A 17,310-nucleotide genomic window follows, 5' to 3' on the forward strand; every position below is an offset into this window, starting at 1 on the left:
TCCACACCTATGGTAGATAAACATTTGAGAAGCCTCTTCCAGCGTGAAGCTTTGTTAACACAAGCTGGACCGCATGCAACACAAAGGGCTCTCAGGGGACGGGTCTCCCATGGTGAGAGAGGCTCAGAGCCCTTTCTCCCAAGGGTGGCCTCAGATCCCTGAAGGTTTATGAAAAATGCAGTTTGCTGCTATAAACCTCCTGAATCAGACTTTCTAGGGATGGGGCCAGGACCTCTGGAATTACAAAATTACTACCAAGGTAATTTTGATGCATGGAACCCATTGGCTCTGAGCCGAGAGTAGCAATTCTCAGATCCAAATATAATTGTTAGACTGGATTTCACTGTAAGATTTTATATATATATATATATATATATATATTCTGAAAAATTAAAGTCAGTTAAACTACACTTCTATTTGTGGAGACTGTCACTCCTGGGAAAAACTGAACATATCTCAGATCCTCCAAAATTGTATTATAAGCTCCAGGCTCAGATCTTTCCATCCTGACCACTGGGATCGATATCAGATTGTTCTGAAGCGGGTGGGACTGGCAGACATGTTTTTTGTTTGCTTTGGGAGAAGACAAACAGACAAACATAGGTTAAGTCAGAGATTTGTCATGTGTGGTCCTTAACCCTGCTGGACTGGAATGACTTGAAAGACCTTATTACAAAAGCATATTCTGGGCTTGACCCCAGAGCCACTGAACCAGACAGAACGTGAGTAGGACTAGGAGACTGGCTTCGTTTAGTAAATTGCAGGCATTTCTTACACGTGGTAAAGACGCAGGCCTTCCTGGGACGTCGCTAACTCCTGTTCAATGCTTCATTAAGATAAAATAAATGAGGCTGGGATACCAATGGCATCTACTTTCTGCTACTCTTTGAGTTGTTGATGATGATGATGGATAGTAATGGCAGCGACAGATAACGTTTCGAGCTCTTACGGTGGCAGACACAGAACTAGGAGGTTGACCTGCATTATTCCTGTAAACCCACACAACTCCATTACTCTCCCATTAGTGAGATAAAAACTGAGGCTCAAAGAGGACCGGCACATTTTCTGAGATGACACAACAAGTGGCTGAAATGGGATTAAACTGCTCAAGGGGAGCCAAATAAAAGGTGTGGGAGCTGCCATTCAGAATTCATCCTTCATGTATATATTTTTTCAAGTTTTATCTTTTTTGGGGAGAGAGAGAGAAAAGGCGTGAGTGCTGAAGGGGGAGAAAGAGAGGGAGAGCGAGAGAATCCCAAGTAGGCTCTGTGCTGTTAGCACAGACCCCGACACACAGCTTGAACTCACGAACCAGGAGATCATAACCTGAGCTGAAGTTGGACAATTAACCTAGGCGCCCCCATCCTTCGGTGTGTTAATTAGGGTTGCAAGGAACACTTGAGTGCAAGTAAGAGCTGAAAAAAGCACGGGTGGCTCAGTCGGTTAGGCGTCCGACTTCATGATCTCATGAAGCGTCATGATCTCACGGTTCGTGGTTCGAGCCCCACATCGGGGGGGATTCTGTGTCTTCCTTTCTCTCTGCCCCTCATCCACCCTGTGTGTCTCTCTCAAAAATAAACATTAAAAAAAAAAGTTGATGAAAGTGCATGATGTAATGATACACAAGCACAGGGTGTGGGAAGGACCTAAATCGCGTGCTGATCCTAGAAGAGTACCTCTGGGGCAGGAAGTGGAATGTGTTCAGTGGAATGTGAGGAAGTCCCAGGGACCAGCTCCTGTGGGTCACACGTGATCTCCCTGGGGTCACATGCATCTGTATTCTTGGTCCTGCTCTCTGCCTGAGCTTCTGCTCCTCCATCCTTCATCCTGCCCTGATTGCTTGTGGGTCCTGGCTGCCCTCCCTATACATCCTCCCGGCTTCAGCCTGCATTGCCAACAGCCTCAGTCTCTCAGGATTCCTTAGTTTACATTTTGGAGAGAGGGAGCCTGGTCCATTTTACTGGTTTGTGTTACATCACTTATAGATTGCTGGCTAGGTGCCACTCTCGACTCCAATCATTCTGGCTGGAGAGGAGGAAGAGGGGGGTCATATAGTAAAACCATGGCTGCCTGAGGGCCATGGTCCCCAGGAAGGTCTGTGAACAGAACAAGCATGGTAACTGTCATTCCCAACACAACTCGAGTCTTCATGCAAAGGCTCTCAGAAGGCCTTAGAAAGAAGTAAGTCTTGTCTGGAATGCCAAGTCCCCATGGTTAGGGTGGGTGACAATATTTGTTATTTCATATTTCATTCCTGGTGGCAAGTCGAGTTTGTAAGCTCCTTTAGGGTAAAGTTTTGTTTGTATGTTGCTGTATTCCAAGCACCTAGCATAGTGTCCAGCATTCAGCAGGTTCTCAATAAAGACTTGTTGAAAGAATGTTATTACAGTTTTCCAGCAACTCCCAGATGTCATGGATCAGACACGGGAAAATCTGATTTACATACTGCTTTGGTCCTGGCTCCTAGACACTACGAACGCCACCCTAACCATAACATATTCGTGGACAGAATTCCCTAGATGACACATTTCCTTAAAAGCTAATACGGATATTTTGGAGTCACTTGTTTTCAACTCCTGCTAATAACTGAAAATTAACCATGTGGCCTGGGTAGGAATCGGTTTCTAGAATCCTCAAGGAACAGAGATGCTAAGAAAGCAAAACATTTAAACCGATGGTTCTTGGGGCGCTTGGGTGACTCGGTTGAGTGTCTCTTGATTTTGGCTCAGATCGCGATTTCATGGTTTGTGCGATCGAGCCCTGTGTTGGGCTTTGCGTCAAAATAAACAAACATTAAAAAAACAAAAACAAAAACAAAAACTGGTGATTCTCAACCAGGAGTGATTTTGTCCCCAAGGGACGTTCAACAATGTGTCGAGATATTTTTTAATTGTGGTAAAATAAAGATACAATTCACCATTTCTAAGTGCAGAGTTTGGTAGTATGTTGTACCAACAACTGCCAGATTTTTCCTCTTGAAAAACTGGAACTTTATACCCATTACATAACTCCCAGTTCTCCTCTCCTCTCAGCCCTTTGGAAACCCCCATTCTATTTTTCATCTCTACGAATCTACCCTTGGTGTCTCGGGTCAGTGGAGTTAGGAATTATTGGCCTTTTTGTGACTGGTTCATTTCACTGCACAGGAGGTCCTCTAGGTTCATCTATGTTGTAGCATGGGACGGGATTTTCTTCTTTTTAAGACTGAATGACACGGCATGCTATATGTCTACACCACATCTCGTTCATCCGTTCGTCCACTGATGGACATGTGGGTCGCTTCCACCTTTTAGCTATTGTGGATAATGCCACTACGAGCGCAGGGGCGCTCCTATCCTTCTGAGGCCGTGCTTTTAATTCTCTTCAGTATCTGCCCACAAGTACGGTAGTTCAACGTTTAAATTAGTGAGAAACTGCTGTAGTGTTTTCCACAGAGGATGCACCATCTCCACAGTCTCACCCACGGTATACAAGGGTTGCGATTTCTTCGCGTCCTCACCCACACCTGTTTTTATCCTTTATTTTTTTGACAGCAGCCATCGTATGGGCGTGATGCACGGAGAGATTTTTGGTTGTCACAACTCGGAACAGGGGGTACCTACCACGAGCATCTAGAGCGTAGAAAGGTCAGCGATGTTGCCAACCTTCCTACAAGGCACAGGTCAGTCCTCCGCCACAAAGAACGAACTGATTCCAACCGTCGATAGTGCTGAAGTTGAAAAATCCGATCCACACTGTCAGGTTCATCCTCCATAGGAAATCTTACCTCCAGACATGTGCAGCCTCTGTCTTCTTTGTTGAGCCACTCAAAGGCAGAGATTTCAAAAAACCCGGAAAGGGAGGGAGGGCCGAGAAGAACGGCAACATTTCTTTTATTCAAATTTTATTGGAAGTTTACAAATGTATTACAGACATCAGTAAAACATATCCATTTTACAGGGCACGGATCTCAAGCAAAGTGTTCACAACAGTCTCTGGCAGAGCCCACACCAAAGGCCTGTTGCAGACCTTCTTAACAAATGCCTTGACATTCGACACACAACACGGAGTCTGGCCTGCCTCACCTTCTCAGACCCTCTGAGGTTTTGTTTATGCACTTGGGAGTTAAAGCAGGAGATGGGCAACACAATTCTGTACAGGAAAGAATGTGTTTGGGAGAAGGAAAAATGCCAAAGTCCTAATTTGCTAAGGAAAATGAAGGACTTGTAGACCTTAGAGTGTTAAGTCAGGGTCCACGATAGAACGAAAATGCATTGCGGAAACACATGAGTATCAACTAGAGAGGCTGGAGAACAGACCTTGCTAGTGGGTAACTCTCTCCAAAAAATTCTCAAAAGGTTGGTCAGTGTGACCTATTGAACATGAATGGCCAAGTGCCCAGTAGGGTGAAGGGATGTCTCTGAAAAGTCCCAGGATAGAGCAATTTTTTCTATCCTAAATCACCAGAAATGTTTTCCTACGCTACATGACTTCCCTCCCTCCTTTTTTTAATTTCCCTTGGGGAAAGCTAGTTTTGTCAGCAGGAAGTAAGCTTATAAAAGACTATAGCTCCCAATAGTGAGTCACGGCTTATGGCAGTCTTGTGTTGACTGGGCTACTATTATGAGAAAATGAAAAAGGAATCCAATCGTTTCTTGGTCCTAACCTTGACAACTGCTTCCAAGTGGTCAGACAAACCAGTTGGGGTGTCTGCTGAAGCCCCCAAGGGACCAAGCACTGGAGGCAAGGCAAAGCTCTCATTTCTACTTCCCCGGTACTTCCAGAGACGTACCTCAAAAGGTGGCAATCTGAAACTGCCTTCCAAATCAGGAGAGGAGGCTTAGCTGAGCCCTGCAGCCGGAAGGCTGTCCACAGGGCCCATTTCAAAGCCCTGAAGGTGCGAAACAGTCGCTAACAGCAACTCTTCTGGCATGAAACGGTCAGATAACTGGTTTCATTTTCCACTTTTCCTTTGTCACAGATAGATCCTCCTTCTCAGGCGTTAGCATCTGGTTTCTGTTAGACAGAGATATGCAAAGAGCACTTCTCCTTGGAATTGAAATGCTTGTGTTATTTCTTGTTAGAAGGTGGGATTAGACAAAGAATGAGATGGCCTCTCTTATCTGACCTCTGCAAGAGGATGAACAGAAGGCTGCCTGTAATAATCGGCCAAGAACACGAGAATGGAAAAGGAGGCCACAGAGACCGGTCTTTGTTTTGCTTTAAGAAGTCAGCCTCCACTTTTAGCATCCACCGTGACTTATGAACGATGCTTCCTAAATGGCTGGTGTACCGTTTGGGGGCCAATGGCAAAAGATGGAAAGATACATAAAAACTGGTTCACAGATCAGCTGTGTTATCAAATAACCTCAGTTCTAGTCGACCGATCCTGGCTGGTTGGAGGGTCACAAAGATTTCTGAGGCTGTATCCATGCTCTCTGGGAGAGCATACAGGGACACTTCGATGATACCTGCCCAGGCTGCAGGGACTCCAGAGCCTGTGCCACCCAGATGTCATCACCGGCTGCACCTGAGCTCGGCAATGGCAAGTGGTACCCCAGAAGCAGAAAGCCACTGCAGGAGGGGAAGGAAATATAATTTGTTGCAGTGCAAGAAAATCCTACAGAATGTGAAAAGAAGATGAGAAGGAGCTGCCTTCTGGCCCCCTACTGGAAATGTTCACGGGGCTGGCTGAGAGCAGAAAAGAACGACTAGAGATGAGAAGGTAAACGTAGAAAGCAGGCATCGACCAACCAACGCTAGGAATTCTACCTGCCTTGAACCTGCGCATGACCAGGAAACATGGTTCTGATCTCCCTCACCTCGTTCACCTTCACGCTTGGTAGAGATCCCAGAAGTATATGACAGAAGGAAGGGGGGGTACCTGAATGCCACACTCGATGCCACCAGCCTGCCAAGAAACCTGTTCACAGTATCAAGGGTTGTATGTATTGGCAGGGCCATTCAGGAAACTGTCAATGGCTACTTCTTCCTGGGAAACAGCCAGTTCTGTTGCCAATGAATTGAGCAGCGATAAGAAATGAACTTAACTCCAAAGTTGTGGTTTTAACCAAAAGGCAAGAAGATCACTACGAAGAGAGGTAGAAAAACCAAACAAACCTAAGGCATTAGAGAAGAGAGGAAACTAGGAATAGAGAGATTACTTTTCTAGAACAGTCTACTGAGGATAATAGGATGATCTACGAAGAGGAGACTGCAAGCCCCACTCGCAGGCAAAACTTGACCGAGAAGAGCTCATGGTTATGCGGGAGGAATCCGGTAAGGACCCAAAGTTCTTGCCTCAGAAAAGAATGCATTGAGTGTTTGGGAACAGGATTCTGCGATGTTACGTTTAAGGTATCACGAAGAGGTGTAATTCCTAACGCAGTGACATCCTGCTTTCCCCAGGGCACTCACTTGGAGGTCCCGTCATCTTTGTGATGATTTAACCGTCCTCGTGGGCATTCTCTGTAAGGTGCTTGGCTGCATGTGGGGTGGGGAGCAGGGATAGAAAACATGGAGGTGACCTTGTTTACATACAGTGTGGCCCTGAGGCCTGCCTCTCACTACATCTCAAGCTCGGACCAGTTCGGCTGCCGGATGCTCCCTGCACCGCTAGATCCGAAATCCCTTATTCCTCCCATCCCTTGTTGGGATATGGTTCCGTGTTGATTTCTGGTTACCATCTTCTTTCTGCAGATGGTGGCTAAAGCCTCATCTGGGGAAAGTAAGAGGTACTCTGAAAAGGATGGAGTTAGAAAGCAGCTTTTTTTTTTTTTTTTTTTACCAGGAGAATTTCTTTCATTGGATTCCAGGCTAGAGAGGACAGACGTTATTTTTCAGCTGTTGGCTACGTTAAGCGATCTACTTTTGTCTCTCTTTTCTTTTTCCAAAATGCCTTTTTATTCTTGTCAACCAAGGAACTCAAAACTCCACATTGGACTCGCCCGATTTCTACCAGAAACCGGCCACTTCAGTAGCATGGTGCTGCACAGTATTTCTTAATCAGTTTTGCCAAGCAGTTTACAAACTTACTATACAAACGTAATAGAGTTAATTCTCCGGAGGCTTGGATAATTAATGAAGCATTTAGATAATGAAGATAGCATGCGGAAAACAGCCACAACCAACATCTGCATTGCTTTTTTAAAAAATCAGTGACAATGACAAATGTCATATTAATACCTGAAAAGCAAATTATTTGTATACATCCTGAATGGAGTGCCATTTCCACATCCTTTATAGCCTTCTATTCCCCAGACCCATTTGGGATGGTGTCTGAAAAGCCACTTTTCACATTCTCTCCATAAGAAAATACTAGAAAATATTAACTACTATACTGAAAAGAGACCACACTCACCTCACCATGGCAGATGGCCACTGAGATACGCCGTGTACTACATCCACAGTACATCTCACTAAAGGTGGGTCCTCCAATGGATTATTTCAACCGCCACAATCCATTAAAAGGAGGAGGAGAATGGAACAGAAAGCAAGCGCTTCATCTTGAACCGAAGCAAGGTAGGAAGGTTTTTTTTTGTTTTTTTGTTTTTTTTTTTTTTACTATAAACAACACAACCGCTAAATGTCTTCTTTAAGCAAACTCACTTTTGAGCCCATTTTCTGTCTGACCAACAGTCCCCAAAGTTCAAAATGGAAATCCCCTTCTCAACAATGGTTGGTTTGCAAGGCCATTACCCTGAAATCTCCTGAGCAGCTCCCTCTCCTGGGTAACCCAGACACTCTGGTTACGGGGTGGGTTAAACTGGACTCCTTCCACAAGCACTGCGGGGTTATTCAAGGTAGTGGTCACCGCTAGTCTACTTCCTTTCCAGAAGTTCTTTGCTCTGACCTTCCTTCATATTCCCCTTCAGTCTCTACCCTTGACCTGCTTTCTGCTTTGAAACTGCCTTGTTCCTTCTCCATGCATGGCATACAATCTGCGTGTGACACCCCCGTCACTCCCAGAGCCCCTCAGAACCCTTCTGCCCCTAAATGTCTAATGCCTAAGTTTGCACTGAGGACAACCGGTTGTCAGGCTAAGGCAGCTGTTCCGTCTGCCTTGGTAAAGGAAAGCAGATAATATAATCCAGGAAACATGAGCACCAGAAAATAATGCCACATTCAAAAGAACGTCATGCGGACATCACACAACGGCACCACTCACGGGCACTTTCACTATCCCCAAGGGACAGGTCAACAGTGAGCAACTTCAGTGTTCCCAGCAGGGATGGCGTGTCTCATGGGACTTGACTGACACCGGGTGGTTTCTCTAATTGGCAAAAGTTACGTTTGCAATTTTAATAAAAATTACTATCACTTTGTAGAGAATAAATTCTACCGAGGGTGGGAGCAGACCTAAGGATGTCTCTCCTGAAGATGGAATGGAGCATAAAATGCTTTGGGTGTAATAGTTAATTTTTTTTTTTTCAGCCACAAAAAGCCAAATTGAATAAACTCCTTTGAAAAAGGTCTCACTGACATGTAACAAATTTGTATAGAAAAAAGAAAAAAAAAACAACAAACGGTGGTCCTGGACCACCTCTGAATACTACTCAAAGACGACGCTGGGTATGCATGCAAGGCTTCACTGAGTCCTACGATATAGAAATTCCTTTGATATTACAAAATACAAAAATATTTTATCAGAACTCTCATTTACATTGCATTTACAATGGACATGTAAATAACTTAGTCTGGGGTCCTGGCTAATAAACAAATTACTTACTGGAAAAAGGGTCCTAAAAGTAAGAGAGAGCCAGAGAGGATATAAGCAAGCGGGAAACAACTTGCCATCTTGCGAAAGGCGACTCAACACAGACTGACGGGAAGGAGGTGACCAACTCTGGCCTCCACAGAGTCTATAGCGTTTCCAAAGTGAAATGTGCAAATAATATTCAACATGCCGAGAACTGCGACTACCTATTGAGTCAGTCTATGACCTTGCCTCCATCAACTGCCAGCGTTTCCCTCTTCTCCTCCAGCAACCACCCCCCCCCCAAAAGCGCTTTACATTTTAAAACAGTGCAAGTTTCTGACTTTACATTCTTAGCTCCCATCTTCCCCCATTCCCTGACCCCAATCGTATTAGGAAATGATACAGTTTTTGCTCTTTTGTCTTTTCCTGCTGTGCACCTGTCCCCTGCCCCCTAACGTGGAAGACTTGGGGAGGCCGTAAGAGCTGTATTTGTGCAACAGCTCGTCGCTCGTGACGTAGCGCAGGCGGGCGGGCTGGGGGATTGGTTCTCCTAGGAAATAGCCCTCGTTGTCAGACTCCGAAGAGGAAGAGCAGGTGGAACACCAATCATACTCGGTGAAGTAGGGTCCCCATCGCTCCCCAAAGGCATTCTGCAGAGCCAGGTCCGACACCGTTCTCGGGCACTGGCCGTACAGGTCCCGGCGGGAGCCTTGGCCCAGGCTCTCCTGGAAGCTCCGCTGGCGCATGAACTGGTCATAGTCCTCCCTGGCTCTGAGGGGGGGCCTTTCTTTTAACCGGGAGATGGCCTCGCGCTCGCTGGCCAGGTGCAGGGCGTTGTCGGAGCGAGAGCGCCGGGAACGCCTGGACCGGTGAGGTCGGAAGCGGCGACTGTCATCACGGGAGGTACTTCTCCTCCGCGTGCGTTCGCTCATGGGCTGGATCCTCATGCCGTCCTGCCCTGGCAGCTTGCTGCCTGCCATCCCTCCATCGAAGTCAAAGCTCTGGTGCATCCTTCCGTGGGACTGCAGGTCTCTGTACCCGATGGGGTTGCCGAGCTGGTGGAGGTTTCCCTCCATCTCCTGGTACTGCTGGGCGGAGAGCAGGCTGCGGACTGACTCTGCGCTCCGGAACTGCATGGACGAGTTTAGAGTGCCCATGTTGCTCAGCTTCTCAGAGACATTCATTCCAGAGTCTTTGCTGAGGTCAGGCATGGAAAACCGGGACAGGTGCTCCTGGCGCTTGGCGCCACCATCTGCGGACAGGCCTGGCGGGACGGGGAGAGAGAAGAGAGGACCGTGGAGGTTAATAGGAGTTGCAGTCGGGTTCATCTGAACCACCAGAATCTACCCAGGATCGCTGCATGCGGCTCTGCAGCTGTACACGGCACAAGAGCTCTCTTGGAAAGCGCGTGCGAGGGCTTTCCCCATTCCACGGCACGGCGGGGGTGGCGGGGTAGTGTCCACCCAGAGAGGGCACCTGGTTAAAAGGCATCCATAGAGATGCATTTTACTAGGTGCTAATTCCTACAAAGGCTCATCGAAGTTACTAAGAGTCCACTGTGCCTCTTACGCGTGATGCTTCCTGTGTTTAGAATTTCTACAAAGGGCTTCAGATACCTCTTTGATCTAACGCTGTGCTGTAAGTACGGAGGACAGATATTCCGGACGCAGAAGGTTTCAGCTGCAGAGGCTGGGCCACGCCCAAGCACTTCCTACTGACACGGAGCCTCGTATCTAGTCCCATGATACCAGACCGACTCACTTTCCTGTTGGCCTCCAGCAGCTTTCTCCTGCGCCCGCTGTCCCTAAGCTCCATATCTCAAATGTCTGGAACACTAAGTGACTCCCTGGGTGTACACAGAGGGATATTTACTCTCTCAGGCTGCTGCGGGAATGACTGTTCCCAGGGTTTTAAATGGGCCCCTAACGGCCGGAAGATGTGAGTGGGGCCCTGGGACACCCCTTCTTTCCCTGGGGAGGCACTTTTAAAACAACACCGTGACCCTAATGTTTGAGAAAACAGCAGGTACCCCCAGCAATGGCCCTGCAGTTCCTAAGTGCCGTCACTGGCACCACTGAAATAAAAACTGTTTCGCAGATAGCGGGAGATTCTTGAGTAACTTCCATCTTGCCCATCCTAAAGCAGCAGTCTCTAAAGAGATGCTTAAGAGCAGAACAGGTGGTAAAATCTCAGCATTTTCCACTCGTTATCTGTTGGAAGATGAGCAGTTCTGCCATTGCTAGAAAACATGTCTCTGGATTGCAATGCCCCATTATGACGCCTGCCCCTGATTATTCTTCCCTACCTGCCGGGACCGACAACTTCCACGTCCCCGACAAAACTAATGGTAAGAACACTTCGAAAAACTACTTAGCAATATCTAGTGAAGCTAAATACATGTGCATACACACACACACACACACACACACACACACGCACACGGATTATCAACAAAGCTGCTTTGAATATCTGTGTCCGTTTTTGTGTGTGTGTGGACTTCATGTTATTTCTGTTGAGTATACAGAGTGGAGATTATATGACTTTCCATTGCTTCTCCTCATTATAGACCTAACAGGAGTCAGTGCACAGGTCCAAGAAAATGTAAAAGAGTATATTCAGAGAATATTTTACAATAGCCTAGAACTAGAAACAACTCACATGTCAACTAATAGGAAAAGGGATAAATAAATCGTGCTAGTTTCTACCATTCTCCCTTAAAAGGAATCAGAACTCTGGAGGGATGGCTGATTCTAGGACAGGAGAAGGGAAGGTATGAGCCTGGAACATCTTGTTATGCCAAAAAGGAAGTGTTACAAATGAAAAAGGATTTTTTGAAAATCACGAAAAAAATTTTTTTTAAGTTTATTTGAGAGAGGCAGAGATACGGGGCAGAGAGAATGGGAGAGAGGATCCCAAGCAGGCTCAGGGCTATCAGCACAGAGCCTGACATGGGTCTTGAGCTCACAAAACCGTGAGATCGTGACCTGAGCCAAAACCAACAGTCAGATGTGTAACCGAATGAGTCACCCAGGTACCCTGAAAACTGATGGAGGTTTGCCAGAAGGACACCAGGCACAACCTCAAAGGGCCCCCACTAGCCAAAGCTAAGCAATTTGAGCCTCAAATCATTGAAAACAGTAGTGATTCATAAACCACTGAAAAAAGAGGAAATCATGAGTCCATACCGGTAAGAGATAAACCCATCAGTAAATAGACGGGGGAGGAGAATAGGGTCTTGCCTGCAGTAGAATGCTGAGCAGAGCAGAAGGAGTGCACACAGAGGGGGTGCTGCATTTGGAAGATCATCATTCCGTAATCATTGTAGGTAATGATGGATTCTGTGTGAGAGTCAAGGCATGCGCAAGTTTGGGGGTAAAATTTAATGGGGAGGCAGGATATTTGCATGGTGTTAAGTGTTTTTCCACGCACTTACTAACTGTAAGGGAAAATTTAGTAGCTACACAATGGAGAAATCACACAGCACTTTGACCAGGAGATCAAACTTGACCTCACCGATGAGGGGCAGCTGGATACTGTGGGCCACCCAGTGTATGTCCTAAGAAGTCCATGTTATCACTCATGCAGTGTTCCAGCCAGGGAGACAGATCCTGAACGTACTCAGAAGGAAACATCAGGGAAACTCCCAAAGGAGGAAGATTCTATGAAGAAAAAATGGGACTATATTCTTGAATCTTTTTTTTTTCAGTATCATAAAAGTGTGACAGAATATTTGACACTAAAGAACACTAAGGAACCAGGGCAATGGTATAGAATACACGATCCTGGACCAGAACCTATTCTGTAGTGAGAATGTCATGAAGGATAACTGTGGAGAAACTGACGAAAATTGGGACACGGGCAATTAATAAATATGCTAAATTTGCTGTGTTAATTTTGATAACAGTGATAATTATGGTAGTGTTGGAGAAGATCCTTCCTCTTGGGAAATACACATGGAAGTATATGGTAGTAAATGGCCGAGGTGGATGCAACTGCCTCTTGAATGGGTCAGAAACAAATTGCGTGTGTGTATGTGAACAAGAGAGAAGCAATGATAAAACGAATAGGGTAAATTGTTACTCATATGTGAATCTAAGTAAAGAGTACATTCTGGTTATTGTTTGTTTCATTTTTGCAACTTTTCAGTAAGTGTGAAATTATTGCTAAATAAAAAATCTCCTGGGGCGCCTGGGTGGTTGAGTCGGTTAAGCGTCTGACTTCAGCTCAGGTCATGATCTCACTGTTTGTGAGTTCAAGCCCCGCGTCAGGCTCTGTGCTGACAGCTCAGAGCCTGGAGTCTGCTTCGAATCTGTGTCTCCCTCTCTCTCTGCCCCTCCCCCGCTTGTGCTCTTTCTCTCTTGAAAATAAATAAACGTTGAGGGGCGCCTGGATGGCGCAGTCGGTTAAGCGTCCGACTTCAGCCAGGTCACGATCTCGCGGTCCGTGAGTTCGAGCCCCGCGTCAGGCTCTGGGCTGATGGCTCGGAGCCTGGAGCCTGTTTCCGATTCTGTGTCTCCCTCTCTCTCTGCCCCTCCCCCGTTCATGCTCTGTCTCTCTCTGTCCCAAAAATAAATAAAAACGTTGAAAAAAAAATTAAAAAAAAAAAAAAAAGAAAATAAATAAACGTTGAAAAAAATCTCCTGAAATTTGTGGCATATGATGCAATGGTTTTCAATGCCTGGGGAAGTTACTGGGGCTGGGGGGGCGGGGGGGTGGGTGGTATATGCTATTGGCGTCTAGTGGGCAGAGGCCGGAGAGATGTTGCTAAACATCCTACGATGCACACACAGGACAGTCCCCACAACAAAAATGATCCAGCTCCAGATGTCAGTAATGGCACAGGCGAGAAACCACGATAGGATGCCATCCTATCCTGCGAGGATGAACGACTACACCCAGCCACAGGGATGAATGTCACATAGAGAATGCTGGCAGACAAAAAAGAGTACGTGCTGTGTGATTCCGTTTATATGAAGTTCAAGAACAGCCCGAAGCTGTCTATGGTGGCTGAGATCAGGACAGAGGGAAGGGACATAAAGGAAACATGGAGGGTGCTGGAGATGTCCTGTATCTACATCTGGGTGGTGGTTAGAAAAGGATACACACAGAAAAGTTCCTTGAGGTGTGGATTTAATATTTGGTTTGCTCTATCTTAGGTAAGTCACGCCCCAATAAAATGGCATAAAAACAAAGCAGAGCTCGCATGAAAGAGCCAAATGTAAATGTTGGATATGTCTGTGGAGAAAATATTCTGCCAACCACCATACTTTCCAGTCGTATATATTTTTTAATTCCATTACTGGGGTAACTGTCAGGGCAAGAGGGGATGAGTTCTTTAACTCCCGCTTTCCCCGCTGCTTATCTCTGACACACAAATCATAAAAGCTGATTTACAACAGCCTAATCACTTCCAGAACTGCCCCAACCTGAAGGCGGAGAGGACAGGACAGCAACCAAGGATGATGAATGAGTCGTCGGAGCAGATGAACTCCATGCAGTAGGGAAGGAAAAAATTCTTCAAGAATCACCGGGAGAGACAAAAACTACACACGTGTGGGCACAACGATCTTTGCTGGGCTTCCTCCTCAAGCCCTGTTATAGAATCAGGGTTGTTATCAACAAGCTAGCAAAGTACCACACATCCCCAAACAAGCTGTTTTCCTGACCCTGTCTTTTGTAAGTCTCCAAGTCAAGCATTTCTGAGGACATCCTGCGTGTGAACAGATTCTTATTTCCATGAGGAGGGTGTAACGTGAAGGAGGGCAGTTTCAGTACCACTGGGAAGTGATCTGGCCCTGTCGTGTTGTACTTCTGCGTCCTGGGCAATCTCAGGATAACCTTGACCACCTCGACCCTCCTCAGAAAAAAAGAACGCTCTGTCAAGTACAGGAGGCTCCCACTATTCAACCCGGAGCCTAATGTCACTTATCCCAAACATAAACTATTCTCTCCGGGACGTGTGAATGGGACTGGAAATGTTAGACGCTTGCTATGGACATTATCAATACATTTACTTATTTATTAATAAAGCTTCTTATTGACTAACTCAGAGTTTGCTCCACGGTCTTCCTGCATGCAGGACATGAACAGAATGGCCAATGTTGTCCACAGATGAGCAGCCATCATGTACCTGCCTCTGAACAGGGTGGCTCTGTGGTTAATTTCATTCTTGGCAAAATCCAGAGTCCTCAGGCAGCCCTCAAGGCCCTCTGGTCTCTCAAAGATCACCCACTAAACCCTCGTCCCAGCTTCCTTGGCGTCAGCTGTCCTTACACACGTACCAGAAAGCTCATTTCAGCCTCTTTTGGAAAACACTCCCCTCTGCACTGCTGACTTCCGCTGACCATAAAGGCCCTCACATAAATGTCACCTCTTCAGAGGGAGCCGCCCTGATTGCTCTTTCTAAAGGAGCAGGTTGTCCCCCCAACAACCAGTCACTCTGCAGCCTTGACTTTCAAGGTTCCCACCCTGACTTGTTTTCTTAAGTTCTTTCATATGAAGTTTGCAAGTTGAATGGGTGCCTCCTGGGAGCAGGCATCACGTCCCTCTATTCACTGGACTCCCCTAGAACTAGGAGTGAGCCTCCTTGGTGCTCAATCAATATTTGTGGAATTAAGGTCAACGAATCCTCATGCTGCCCGCCAGGAAAAGGTAGCTACCCTCTGACCTGGAGTGGGCCAGGACTTAACAACCAACTCTAATTCAGACGGGTGGGATGCCAACCATCAGGACCAGAAACACACAGTCACACCTGTCAATCTCATTGTCTGCGATGCTTCATTTTGCAACCTACCATCTGTGGGGTTTCTCCAATTTTAAAGTTGAAGAACGTGTGGTTTATAATTAGCTCCTCAATCTGCACAAAATGTTTTGGGCTTATTAATCCCAGCTCTGGAGATGCGTTTAAATCACCAGCTTCCATGTCTCCAAGACTATCACAGATCACACTTCAACTTGAGAAACCGTCCTTTCCTCTCTCTGCGAGCTGAACTGGAGAGCCACTTCCTGGCTGGCAGCAGGGGGGCAACCTTTGAGCCTCTAGAGACACATCTCCAAAATGGGTATGACAACAGTATCTGAGTTTGGGAGTTGCAGTGACATAAGATGAGGAGAACAGTACTTTTCCTCATTAAGACTCATCACAACGGTAGTAGGTGTGTGCCATGTTTCTTTGATCTTCAACTTCTTGGCTAGTCTATAACCTCCAAGATGGCAGGAACAGACTCCTGTTTGTCAACCCTCATCTCACCACCTCATATTCTGGTACTTTATATGCTGGAAGAGAGTAGTAAGAAAGACCTCAAACTCCCCAGTGAAAGGAAGCAGGCCCCAAGAATTTTATACTCAGCCACCTGCCAAGGTAGACAAATACTTGAAGGTGTGATCGTATGACTGAATGAGTCCTAGAATGATGACCCACACAGGCCACACGGCAGTGTTCACTGAAGATGGGCCACTGTTCAAAGAATCTGTGGCTCCCGAATGCAGTTGGAGACTGCTTCTCCACACAGATGAAATACAACTCTTTCTTCCGTTTGTGCAGCAGGAGACCCTGTGTCAGATCACCGCGTATAGACAGAATCCACCCCAATGGAGGTCTACAATGCTACTCTCTCCTGCTGCCAGAGGCCCACCTTACTTTTCTTGCTGCCTGAGCCCCGATGTGTGCATGTGAATGCCTGCAAGCAAGGTGTGGTGTGGGAGGCAGAGACTGCTAACTAAATTCCCCAGGGAGCCCTTGGAGTCTGACCCCACATTTGATGATCACAGAGGTGATCACAGAGGCCCAACACATTCTGGAGACCCTGGCTGAAGAAGCCTATCTGCCAGCATGAGGCATGGATGTTAAGGCATTCTCCTCTCCAAATAATGTAGGATTTGTGAGAAGTGCTACATGGCCTCAATTCAGCCTGGTCCCAGTGATCTGTGTGGCCGGGAGCCACACAAACACCCAGGGGCTGCAGTTTTCTGTCAGCATGCATGGCCCTGGCCCCAACAAGGAGAGGTCCGTGTTGAATTTAGCCTGCAATTCTCTATGGTTTAAACCATCAATGCAAAGCTACGGCCAGGATGCTCTAAGCAATGCCAGCATTTCAGGCTGAGCAATATCCCCTCACTGCAGACATAAGGCCTCACAGAAGTCAGTGACAGCAAGAAAAATCAATACCTCCAAAGAATGCCCTGGGTCTGACGGAAGAGAAAGGCAATCTTTGCGGTGTTCGCTCTCTCCATTTATTCCAAGAGCAGAAGAGTGCTCAAGACCAGAGAAAAGACCACGCAGACTGCAAGGTAAGATTAGCCCTTTGGTACATCTTTCCATTCCTTATTTATTGCCCTTTCTGGTCCTGTTCCTACCCCCCTCAAAGAAATTGGCATACAAAGACATCGCTGTTTCTGCCAACTTAAATAACGCATTTCATTTTACAGTTCTGTGCAATAAACGAAAGAGTAACTACTCACCTTAGCCCTATAGACATTTATGACTCGCACGTTCAGTAAGGTTTTCCCTATATGACTTTTTTTTTTCTTTCTGAAGCAGAGACATGAATCGGAATGGTTTAGAATAAGGGTTTGCAACCTAGAGCCCATGGGCCAAAGCCAGCTCACTGCGTGTTTTTGTAAATAAAGTTTTA

The 17,310-nt window shown here is 46.4% G+C and overlaps 1 protein-coding gene across 2 annotated transcripts in view; it reads right to left on the reverse strand.

Moving 5' to 3' along the window:
• Nucleotides 1–4,123: 4,123 nt before the first annotated feature.
• Nucleotides 4,124–17,310, reverse strand: part of PRICKLE2 (prickle planar cell polarity protein 2) — a 323,104-nt gene continuing 309,917 nt past the window's right edge. For both annotated transcript variants that reach the window (XM_049642679.1, XM_049642678.1), the window contains exon 9: nucleotides 4,124–9,941. In XM_049642679.1, coding sequence (XP_049498636.1) covers nucleotides 9,067–9,941 — 875 coding nt within the window. In that variant the 3' untranslated portion in view covers nucleotides 4,124–9,066. The remainder of the gene's footprint in view (nucleotides 9,942–17,310) is intronic.

Source organism: Panthera uncia, chromosome A2 (genome assembly GCF_023721935.1).
Source record: "Panthera uncia isolate 11264 chromosome A2, Puncia_PCG_1.0, whole genome shotgun sequence".
NCBI lineage: Eukaryota > Metazoa > Chordata > Mammalia > Carnivora > Felidae > Panthera > Panthera uncia.